This window comes from Ovis canadensis, chromosome 23 (genome assembly GCF_042477335.2).
Source record: "Ovis canadensis isolate MfBH-ARS-UI-01 breed Bighorn chromosome 23, ARS-UI_OviCan_v2, whole genome shotgun sequence".
Classification (NCBI taxonomy): domain Eukaryota; kingdom Metazoa; phylum Chordata; class Mammalia; order Artiodactyla; family Bovidae; genus Ovis; species Ovis canadensis.
The window spans coordinates 55885346-55897707 of record NC_091267.1 but is presented as its reverse complement, the minus strand read 5'-3'; the positions used below and the strand labels follow the sequence as shown (position 1 = coordinate 55897707).

General features: G+C 53.9%; 1 protein-coding gene across 1 annotated transcript in view; it reads right to left on the bottom strand.

Annotated features, from left to right (window-relative positions):
* APCDD1 (APC down-regulated 1) overlaps positions 1 to 12362 on the bottom strand; it is a 32812-nt gene that overhangs the window by 8975 nt on the left and 11475 nt on the right. Inside the window, exons 2-3 of the mRNA XM_069569303.1 lie at positions 9437 to 9620; positions 5719 to 6250 (exon numbers count right to left, since the gene is read on the bottom strand). Coding sequence (XP_069425404.1) covers positions 5719 to 6250; positions 9437 to 9620 — 716 coding nt within the window. The remainder of the gene's footprint in view (positions 1 to 5718; positions 6251 to 9436; positions 9621 to 12362) is intronic.

Genomic DNA, 12362 nt, shown 5'->3' with positions numbered 1-12362 from the left:
GAGGTAGGATGGGGCATTGGGTGTGTCCCCTGGGGAACAACACTGAATTTCCTAGAAACAATTTTCTAGGAGGTTTAGAGTCTGAGCAGTGAGCTCCCAAGGACCTTTCCTGTAAATCACACAAGAGAGAATCCTGCCTCCAGCTTGCCATTGCAGACACACTGCGCCCAGACCCAACAGCCAGATAGAGAGATCCTTGAGAAGATGGCTGGTTCTTCAATACAGATGACTGTAGGGGAGGTTTCAGAAGGAACCCTGAATTAACGTTTACTTGGTTGTGTCCTAGAGCATTTAAAGAGCTGAAGGCGACTCATCTTCATTGTCGAGTTTGCCATGAAGGCAGCAGACCCCACGTCTGACCCCTGCTCCGTCCTCTCCCCGCAGCTTGGCCAACACCCTGAATGCCAGGACTCGCCCCGGACTTCCCAACAGTTGACTTCCTGCACCCGGGAGCTCATGCTGTCCTCCCAGCCTCCTGGCCTTTTAAGGGATGAAATGCTTACTGCGTGCATGGTCCCTGACAACAACAACTTGCTGGTCTGCTGACTCCCTGAATAAAGCAATCTTGCACTCAGGAATCAAGAAAAAAAAAGAAAAAGAAAACACGTTTCTGCAGACACAGTGGAGGCCAGCAGCCATGCGTCGTGGCCGTTGTGTGATAACGCATTTCTTGGCCCCGGGGTGTCCACCTGAGCAAGCCCTCCAGAGTCCAGAGCCCATCAGCTGATCCCATCACCACTGGGCAGAACCCAGCCCCAGGGGCAGGGTCACGGTTCTTTACAGCAGCATCCTGAAGGTAAGCCGGCTTCTGACACTGTCTCAGTCTTTACTCCTTGAATGCCCCGTCCTCGACTACCTCTTCCAACTCCCATCACCTCCGCAAACCCCTCTCCTTTCCCTGCACTGGCAGAAAAGAGCAGGGACTCAGATTCCTCTGTGAGCTTCTGGATCCTTTTACCAGTGCACCTGTGACACCCACTCACGCCCCACCGAGAGTCACACCAACCACAGGCCTAAGGAGAGACCCTTCCTGCCGCAGACCCACCTCCCCGAGCTGGGCAGAACACCTGCTGTCCACGGCCACATGGTCCAAGGTCCCTGGGATGTCACAGATGTCACAGTAAACCTGTATTTCTCACATGCCCTGAAGAGCCTTGGAAAGATAAGCTCCCTCCAGACAAATGGCTGTTCAAGCCCAGAGGTCTTCAGAGAATGCAGGACAAAAAGTACATGGGAACTCCTGCTTCCTCCCAGGGCTCAGGCAGCCCCAAAACATGCTGCTGGGCTTCTTCCTTGCCAGGCAGCCCTGCCATCACATTCCAGGTCAAATACCTCAGGCACGTGGCTGGGGAGAGTGGTCTGGTTTGTAGACACCTCTCTGATTTACGATGCTGTGGCCTCACCGGCCTAGGGTTTTGGAAAAAGCCCAATTCCGTTTGCTTGCAAGCTTGATCCTGAGGCCCTGGTGTTTCCAGCGACCCCAGCAGTCTTTGCTCTAATCACTTTTGATTCTGCCGAGGAAAGAAGGCGCCTGGCTAACCCTCCGCGGCCCAGGAATCCAGGCAGAGGGGAACGTGCCCTGAAGCTGAACTCGACTCAGGCTGAGCCTCTTCTTTCAGGGTTACTTTAGGGGGTCCTGTTTTTCTTTTTAATGAAAAGTAGCCAACTTCATCCGGAAGAATCCTCCCAGGAGGCTCACCTGAGTCTCTTCAAACATCGCGTATTTGCCGAGGGCTCTGAACCTCACAGCAAAGTTGTATAAAGCTAAGAAAAACAAGCTGATTTAAATTTTCTATTTTTACACGGTGTCCTGTTTCCAGAGGAGCTGAAACGAGTGGTTTTAAACTCAATTTAGCATTTAAGCTAATTTTCAGCCAGGTCTCTAAGGACTGGCGATTAAGGGAGGTGAAGGGTTCAGATGGGGGGCGGCTGGGCCTGTGGTCTGTCCGGAAGCACCCCTAGCTCCTCCTTTCCCAGGCAGTGGGAGGGCAGGCCTGCGGGAGCCAGTGGGCAGGCAGCACCTAGGGCTCTGGAGAGGCCCTGGAGGCTGAGCCCATTGACCTGCTCTCCTGGCCCGCCTGGGGAGGGATAGCAAAACTTCCTGACCACTCGCTAGCAGCGGGCCCAGACGCACGCGCCAGGGACAACGGGAGAAGAACGGGCCTTTTCAGCTCCCCGAGCCACGGGGCCGGGCCGGCCTCCGCAGAGAGCACAGCCCAGGCCCTGGACACTGGCCCGCGTCCGCCCAGCCCCGCCACCACTTCATCTGCGGCCACCGCGCTCCTCCGAGCCTCGGAGTCCTGCCTTTTTAGAATTTGTTTTGAGTGTGGTAATGAGTTTGGATAGCGTAAGATCTCAGCACGTCTGTCCCTGGCCATACTGTCCCCTCCTCCTTGCTCCTACATTGCAGAAACACCAGGTCCCTGGTCAGCCTACCTTCTTCTTCTGTTGCTAGTTTTACACACGATATCACACTCTTCACATTGTTAAATACCTTCCTTTGAAACAAAACAAACAACAAAACAGTGTGTCCTAGGTAATCTCTATGGTCCAAGGCTTTCTCCACCCTTAGCGTTTCTTTAAGGAGGAGAGGGATCGTAGCCTGGGGTTTTCTTCCCTGGTGGCTCAGAGGTTAAAGCGTCTGCCTCCAATGCGGGAGACCCGGGTTCGATCCCTGGGTCGGGAAGATCCCCTGGAGAAGGAAATGGAAATCCACTCCAGTATTCTTGCCTGGAGACTCCCATGGACGGAGAAGCCTAGTAGGTTACAGTCCACGGGATCGCAAAGAGTCGGACACGACTGAGCGACTTCACCTTACCTTCTTAAGCATTTGGGGAAACATTCCCTGCAGAGAAGGGAAGAGAAAACAGGAGGAGTCACCTTATAGCCTCGTCATCGCTTGGTGGCCCTCCTTGGCCACCGTCCCTGCAGAAGCCACCTGCCCCGAGGGCTCCTTGCTGCAGGCCAGGTGGGCAGCCTCTCCCAGTGTCTGACAGTGCTCTGCATGTCAACCCCATCAATTCTGCTTCTTTTACAGAAAAGATTTAGTTCCAGAGGTCAGAAAAACACTGTCAAGCCCACAGCTGGTGACCCCGGGAGGCCTGGACCCTGGGACTGGCTCCATCTCCAAGGTCCACATATTCTGCAGTCTGTCCAACATTGTCAGAAAACAAAGCCTCGACTTTTTTATGAAAATCCTAAGAAGGTCAGCCTCATAGCTGCCACCCTCCGTCCCCACACTGACATGTCATGACTCACTTCCGAGATGTGTGTGCTCCAGGAGCTGGGGTATGAGCCTGGCTCTCCCAACAGACGGCGGGGCTGGGTGAGGGAAGTCAGCCCAGTGAGCACAGGAATGGGGGTGCCTCTCTGGAGCCACCAGCTCAGGAGCAAGGATTTACCCTTTAACTTTGTTCTAGGAGCCACAGAGCATTGAGAAGCGGCAGAGACAGAGGTGGGAAGAGAGAGCTGGGTGCAGGCATTCCCTGCTTTTCCAGGTATAAGGAGAGCACAGGAGATCAAAGAGCCCATATGGGCATCCTCAGGTGAGGAAGCAGGGCCTGGACCCCACGATGTGCACACACAGCCCAGGTCAGGTCCAGGCTATCTGTGGCCTCCCTCTCCTTCCTGGCCCCTAACCATCCTGCTCACTAGCATCCTCGCTGGACCATAAGCAGGAATAAAGGCTCTGCTCCCAGGCGATCCTCTCATAGGCTCAGCCAGGCCGGGTCGGGACTCTGGCTCCTGCTGAGTTTCCAGACGAGCTGCCATCCTCGCCAGTGACACACTCACTCCCAGAGACAATGTGAATGTCAGCTCGACTGGGCTCAGAGGACGCCAAGTGCACGTCTGCAAACCCCCTTCCCACAGCGTCTCAACACCAGGAGTCTGGAGAGGAGCCACAGTGTCTGGATGTGGCAGCCTCCCGCAGAGGTCCTACGACGTCCTTTCATTTCCCAGGAGCCGGGCCTGGGGCCCCTCCATCAGCTGCGGAGCCCCTTCCTGCCCTCTCTCTGTGAGGGCGCCTGGGGTCCTGGGGGCAGGTGGGCCACCCTCTCCCACATGACTCTGTCCCATCTTTGCTCCAGATAGCCCAGGAACTTGCAGGGCACAGCACACGGACCTGAGCTGGGTCTGCTTGGAGCCCAAGGAGGGGATGTCCTCAAGACACACACCCAGAGGAAGCAGCATCTCTAGGCTGGCCTCCTCGCAGATGTCCCACAGTCGTCACAAAGGTGACTTTCCCAACTTTCATGGGACAAGCTCTCAGTCACAGAAAGCAAACAACTGCAGTCTGGTGGGGGGCAATACCATGCGGTACCCTCACCAGGCATAAGCGCCCTCAGAGGGTAGAGAACAAACCGGATGAGAAACCAACACAACACTGTAAAGCAAGAAAATGAAAGTCACTCAGTCGTGTCCGACTCTTTGCAACCCCGTGGACTATACAGTCTACGGAATTCTCCAGGCCAGAATACTGGAGTGGGTAGCCATTCCCGTCTCCAGGGGATCTTCCCAATCCAGGGATTGAACCCTGGTCTCCCACATTGCAGGTGGATTATTTACCAGCTGAGCCACCAGGGAAGCCCAATTTTTCCCCAGTTTAATTAAAAAAAAAAAAAAAAAAAACAGAAAAATAAAAATCCAACAAATAAACCACCAAGCAAAAGTCAGACAAGCCCTGAGATTGAAGAGCTGCTGTTCTAAAGAGGATTCCAGAAAAGCTGGTCTGATCCGGGGGGGGGGGGGGGGGAGGGGTTCTCTGCCCCACCCCTCCAACCCAGGCCCCTTGCCTGCCTCCCCAGATTCTGTGGCAGAAACCATCCTGTTACTAAAGACACAGACTCTGAGCCTGCGGGAAGGAAGTGCCTGGTGAATCCAAGTGTAATTACGGGGTCAGCAATCAAGATTTTCATTGTCCCCATCACATCCTCCCCAGCGTCACAGTGACTTAGGTCTCACTCAGTCCAACCAGGAGAGGGTGGAGTCTCGGGAAAGATCTGAGTTCAAGCTCTGACTCTGAAAGTCACTAACCAGTGACCCTGGGCAGGAGACCACCCCTCACACCTCAGCTGCTTGCTCTTCTGCTAAGAAGGTGGTCGTGGAGGCCTCACAGGGTTGTGAAGACAGAGCAGGAGGCTCTAAGGGTCCACAGCCCCCACCCCTACGCCCACCTCCAGGGCCAGGGGATCCCCACCTGGCTGCCCCTCTGTCTTCCCAGGTGCTAAGATCATAACGCCTCTCCATTTCCTGCAAGCTTTCCTCTCGGACTCATAGAAGAAGCTCCCAGAGGGTCAGGACAGAAAGAAGACTTAGAAATTTTCAAGGATGGCCACCAAGGCCCTTCTGAGCCACCAACCCAGGACAATCACCCTCATCAGATGGGAAAACCAGGCCCCATCACCAGATGCCCTGACCCAGGTTCGTGTCCCCTGGCCTGCGGCCCTCCTGTCCCATCACCCCCAGTGGTCCCTCTGTGACAGAGCCCCCCCAACATCTGGGGCACAGTGAGGGTCAGGGTTCCTTGGTGTTCTTCTGGGGCGGCTGGTAGCTGGCACCCCCCCAGTCCCTCCATGATGCAGCCCGCCACTCCCCTCCCTCCATCCCCTATCCAGGGATTGGCCTTTTGCAGCAGCGGCTGATCACTGAACCGCCCAGCCCATCGGTGTTGCTGTGACCCCTAGCTCCGCCCCCCACATCCAGCCGGCGGCGCAGTACCTTGGCGTTCTGCAGCGGTGGCTGATAACTGGACGGCCGGTAGAACATCCTCTGGGTGGTGTCGGTGTGCACGTCCCCGAGGAAGAGCTCCTCTACCAGGCGGTCCAGGCTGTGCGGCAGGTGCTGCTTCTCCACGCGCACCAGCTGCAGCTCGTGCATGGCGAAGTTCACGGCCCGCGTGCACTCGCGCCCGCCCTCCTCCCGCCACAGGTCGTAGGGCACGTCCTGCACCCAGGCGGCCCCGGCAGGCACGAAGCCAGGGCACGTGCGGTTGACCAGCTGCCCCAGCCGCTCGGCCACTGCCTCTGAGTGGCACACGACCTGCACGCGGTGCAGCTGGTAGTCGGCCTCGGTGCCGCCGCGGATGATCCAGGAGGCCTGGCGCAGGCGAATCTTGCCGCGGACCACCAACGTGTAGGTGGGGCTGGTGCAGCGGTTGCCACCATAGTAGAACTGGTAGGCCTTGAACGTGTTGTTGTGGTAGAATCGGTAGGACCTGGTGATGAACTCGGGGCCCGACCGCACCTCACAGCTGCAGGAAAGTGGGGCAGAGACCCAGTGAGCCCGGAGCCACAGGAGGGGGGCATCACAGGGGCCCAACCCCTCACCTCACAGCTACAGAGAAATGGAGGGATCCTGTGAGCACAGCAGGGGGTGGGGGTGGGGGTGGTGTCATCACAGGGGTCCAACCCCACATCTCACAGCTGGCAGTCAGTGGGTTGGCCAGAGAATCTGTCCACTCATCACCTCTAGTCAGATCCTAGTCTTGGTGACCTTGGGACATTCCTCTCACCAGTCTTGGCCTTTAACCTGCTTGTGTCTATTATTTATATATAAACTAGTAGGTATGGTAAATCTGGTTTGAGCCGTGTGTGGCTAAATCAAGCTGTGAAGCCGACATCCCAAAGGCCAGTGGTTCTCAAGATAACTGTTTACAAACTGGTGGGTGGGCATCAGGGCTTCCCCCATGGCTCAGTTGGAAAGAATCCACCTGCAGTGCAAGAGATGCAGGAGATGTGAGACTGATCCCTGGGTCAGGAAGAGGAGGAGGAAATGGCAACCCACTCCAGTATTCTTGCCTGGAAAATCCCACCGACTGGGGGCTGCAGTCCACAAAAAGTCAGACACAACTGAGCATTACTGGAAGCGGGTACCATTCGCTGGGGAGAGACCTTCACCTGCCAGCAGGTGCTGAGTGGACATACGGCACCCAGTGGTCCTCTGAGCATCTGTCTCTGTGACAGAGGGAGAGGAAACCCACATTCCCCCCATCCCCCAGGGAGAGAGGAGTCCTTCCGTGTAAGCAGGCATTCATGTCTGCTGCCGTGGTTTAGACAAGAGCACCACTGACTTCTCGCTGAGCGTCAGACACGACTGAGCGACTTCACTTTCACTTTTCACTTTCATGTTTTGGAGAAGGAAATGGCAACCCACTCCAGTATTCTTGCCTGGAGAATCCCAGGGATGGGGGAGCTTGGTGGGCTGCTGTCTATGGGGTCACACAGAGTCAGACATGACTGAAGCGACTTAGCAGCCACTGACTTCTCACATCTCATCTCACTTGAGAATCTGCTGATCCAGTTCTGAGTTCGTATCCACTTGCTTCTGCATCAGCCCCCCAACTCTGACTCCCCTCACCCAGCCCTCAGCCATCTCCAGCTGGAACTAGTTCCAGCTTTTTAACTGGTCATCCCCAAGTTGAGACGGGCTGGGACCCAGGACCCTTGGCTGCTGTGCCTGCACCTGGACACACCTCTCCTCCAGCAATGGATACACAGAAACTATGAGACTAAAAATAACTGTGTGCATGTGCAGTTGGGCAAATTATGGACAACAAGATACAGAAAGGCCAGAAATCCCACTGCCTTCTGAAGAGCCGGGAGCAAAAGCAGGGGACTGTGTATACCCCCTGCACTGAACACCACTTAAGGGGTGGGCAGACCACCTAAGCCATCCCATCTGCCAACCCCTGGACACACCCCCTACCCTCATCCCAAGTAAGGAACAAGCTCGCCCTTCCCTTGGGGGGTTGCTGTTATCCTTGTTTAGCCGCTAAGTCGTGTCTGACTCTTGTGACTCCATGGGGTGTAGCCTGCCATGGGATGTCCATGGGATGCCCCAGGCAAGAGTACTGGGATGGGTTGCCATTTCCTCCTCCAGGGGATCTTCCCAACCCAGGGATCGAACCCGAGTGTCCTGCATTGGCCGGCGGATGCTTTACCACTGAGCCACCTGGGCGAGCAAGGCAACCTATTACTTCTTTTTGCTCCCCTCTGCTGCAGCAGGGGCCCTAGTAAAGCCTGGCCTGAATTTCTTGTCCGGTCTCTGATTGATTTCTATTGATTAAGGAGGTCGAAAACCCTACTATCCCCAGTCACTCCACCATCCCCTTGAGCCAGAGCATCCTTCAGTCATACTGCATCAGGCTGTTAGCAGGGCCCTTGCTGAAATCTCTTCAATGGCATCCCCAGTTCTCTTACATTAAAAGCCAAACTCACAGAGACTTGGCCTGCAGGGGCCCTGGGAGCCAGCTTAGCCTCCTCCTTGGCCTGTTGGGGGCTGTCCCGCCCTCACCCCAGGCACAAGGGCTACCATGGTGCTTCTTCAGTCCAGCCTCTGCTTGACCCAGAGCAAGAGCTGTTCCCAGTCTTGCACAGCCAAGGACATCTCAGCTCAAGTGTCCTCATCTTGGTAGGCCTTCCCACCCCAGCCTGTCCTAAAATAGGGGCCCTGAAATTCTCCTGGAGCACCTGTTGTTTTTTTTCCCTCCTCCTAACACTTCTTTGTGTGTTTATTTGTGAAATTCCTGAAGACGTGTCTGTTTGGCTCCCTGCTACACACACAAAATCTAGAACTGTGCTCAGGCGCAGTAAACATTTGTGCACTTCAGAAGTATTTGTTGAACAAAATGATAAATTATTTAAAAGTACACTGCGTTAAGATTGTGCCAATACTGATGAGGAGGTTATTCTGAGAAACCCCATTTTTAGGAGGAAAAAAAAAACCTCTGGGTCTTCCTTGTCTTATTCGTTTTTTTCTCTCTTCTCCGGATGCCTGTGAACCCTCCCTGAGGCACCTGGGCAGGGTCTGCACAGAAGGCGTCAGATCCCACTATTCCTTAGCCTAGTTAGCCATGTGAATTTGCAACAATTTAATGGGTAGGGTGAAGACTACAGGTCTGCCTCTGGGCTATTTTTAAATGCTCTAATGGAAGATAAGCCAGAGCTCAAACCGGGATAAATCTTAGCTCCACAGCCTGGAAAAGAAGCCAAGAGCTGTGCCCTGGCTGGTCCAGGCGGTGTGGATCCCTTTTAACGTATTCTCAGACTCTGAAGCTGGATATCAACTTACCAGAATACCGCTAGACTATTTAGACCATCAGAAGCTTGCACGTCATGTTTCAGGGTGGGTGAAACAGACTCCTTGCTAATTTCACTTGCTAATGGTTTCTTTTCATACACGAGTGGTCCTCAGGTTCAGTAAACAAGGACGCTTTCACTCCCAGGTGGCTTCACAGTGGCACCATATCCCCACTGCCCAGGCTAAGATTTCTGCAGGACCGAGCTCTGTTTCTTCATCAACCCAGGCTTCCAAGAGTCACTTGGCTCTGAGTGAGAACTCAGACAACCCCAGGATCACTGTGGGTTCTAGAAAGTCTCTGTGAGCCTGAGAAACCCTAAGAAGTGCACTTGCTGGGCCCTCGCCCCCAGCCGCTTACCCAGTGGACACCCAGTGGCCCTCGATGGCAGGTGGCATCTGCACGGTGATCCTGGCTCCATTGTGGAGGTGTTTGAGCATGTGATGACACTGGGATTCCTTGAAGGCCCGCCAGGCGCTTTTCTCCAAGGACCTGGGATGGGTCCTGCTGTCCAGATGAAGGAGAGCAGAGCCCTCTCCCAGCCCTGAAACAGAAACGTGGAAGCAGGTGTCAGTGGAGCCCTAGAGATGTGAGGCTGGCGGAGGAACTTCCCGAGGCAGGGATGTCCCCCAGGTGGGAAACGCCGGGTCTGTGGCTGTTCTTGCTCTCCTGGAATTCACACGCCTCAATAGGAAAGGGTCTCAGGAGATCCTTGCCTAGCTGAGAATATGGGAGCTGGGGAGACAATGAATGTGACTTCCATGATGTCACTTGAAGAGTCCCTAGCAAAGCCAGAGCCCAAAGCCAGTTTCCTGAACCAGTCAACAAGGCCATACCTCTGGGAGCAGCTGTGCAGGGCTGCAGGGGAGAGAAGCCCGTGCCGCAGGGCCACCGAGGCTGGAGACAAGGCTGGAAGGATGGCGGGAAGGGAGGTTGGGAAGGTGGACAGGCCAGTGACACACAGACAGCAGTGGCCTCAGCAAAAGGGTGAAAGGAGATGATGGGAGAGGCCCATGGAGCTCAGGAGACACCATGCCATAGGGGCTCCCTTCTGCTCACGCTACCTCATGCATCTGGGGCTCATCGGTCTCCAAGTGGATACCCTCTAAAGGTGATGCTAGTCCTCCACTCGCCCTCCAAGGGGGCAGGGGTGACACTTCCCCCAGTGATTTTCCAAAGCTGCCGCTCAAAGTTGGTGACAAACAAACATATGTTACATGGTTTAAAATAAGAGTGACTGCAAGAAGACTGAACACTTGTAAATGTTTTCCAGGGTAGAGGGGACCTCGGACAAAACGTCTCTTTAATACAGGTGGACCAGGTTGGCCAAAATGTGCATACCACCGTGTGTTCAGGAAAAGGCAATGAAAACAGATGGAGCTGTCTTTCTGAAAGCCTGCTGTTCCTTCTGAGAGTCACTCCTGAAGTAATTCATGATCTTATGGGTCTTTATTGTGGACCCACTAGCGCTGTGTTAGCAAAAAACAAAACCAAAAAACCACTATTAGACAAACATACAATAATAAAAGATGGGTGTTAACAAAACTGATTGTGGTAATCGTTTCATAATAAATGCTAAATGCTATGTCACCACCAACTCTGTTTGGCCAAACCATGTGAATCACACCTGAGTTAGAGTGTGTGCATGTATGTGTGCTCACCTGTGCACAACTCTGCGACCCCATGGACTGTAGCCCACCAGGCTCCTCTATCCATGGGATTCTCCAGGCAAAAATACTGGAGTGGGTTGCCATGCCCTCCTCCAGGGGATCTTCCCGACCCAGGGATCGAACCCATGTCTCTTATGTCTCCTGCATCAGCAGGGGGGTTCTTTACCAGTAGTGCCACCTGGGAATGTGGTGACGCTAAAAACTCAGAAATCTGCATCAGGTGGTGTAGACACCAGTGGTTAGGGCTGTTAAGTAAGGAGCCCTTTCCTGTGGCCTTGAACTCCATCCCAGTGAAGGCCCTTCTGCTGTAGCGATGGTCCTGGGTACTCCATTCCCAACCCTCCCCAGAGAGGAGAAGGAAACAGGCAGGACACAAGCCTGTTAACCTGGCTATTTCTCTTTGCAAAGCCAGCCTGTTTTCAAAACACATGCACTTTGATTAGCCCCTCTGCCAGCCCCACAGTTAGGCCCCTTCAATAGGTAAGCTGTGGCTCTGAGAAGGAGGAAAGTCTGGAAAAGTCAGGGGTGACCTGTTAGCAATCCTACATGGACACCCACCCGCACTGTGTCTTCTGGTGGGGTATCTATCCCAATTCCAGGGTTTTAGTCCCCATTTGTCTGGTACCTGTGTGGACCTCTCTCAGTTGGCTCTGAACTTGAGGCTGGAGGGGGGTGCCTCCACCAGCCCCAAAAGCCGTGATCATACAGACAATAGGAAGCACTTCCTGAGTCCCCTGGTGGGAATGAAACAAAGAAATAATACAGTATAACTTGCCATCTGTTGAGCAGTCAATTGTGTGAGCAATTGTTACGTGGCTTAAAAAAAAAGACTTCAAGTCTTCAAGTCACGAGACACTGGAAACTGGGGAAGATTCTCTTTTAAATGTGACACTCAGCATTCCGTCAAGATGCCATACTCTCAGATCAACCAAGCCAAGCTCTGTTCTAAAACTGATTTATATAAACCCCTTTACACTCTGCAAATGTGTTCCCGTAAAGCTAAGGAAAGCTGGAAGGGAGTGGATATGGGTGAAATGCCGGAGCTGGGCTGCTTGGGTTTGAAACCAAATCAGCCACTTAACAGATCTCATCAAACCCAAGACTTCAGTGATTGTTAAGATACATCATTATTTTATTACCAGTGACAAAAAGCACTTGCATTTAAACGAAGACACAGGCCTTAGCAGCAGTGCCCAGACACCCTCAGAGCACGGCCTCTGACGGCTTCATCTCTGCAGAGAGATCCAGCCTTCAGCTGCAAAGCTTCACTCGGGACAGTGATGGCTCTGCTCTACAAGGATCTTGACAACAAAGCTCAAACACAGCCTCGTCTTTTCATGGGCATCTTCCCTTCCACATAACTGTTTCTCAGTGAGGAAACATGTAAGGGCAGTTACTTCCCACCCTCACTCTGAGATAAACACTTGACCCACACTACTGGTCTGCCTGATTTCCACCCTGGTTTTGTTCTCAGTGCTGAGTGGATTTCCCTGGTGGCTCAGATGGTAAAGTGTCGGCCTGCAATGCGGGAGACCTGGGTTCAATCCCTGGGTCGATCCCTGGGTCGGGAAGATCCCCTGGAGAAGGAAATGGCAACCCCCTCCAGTACTCATGCT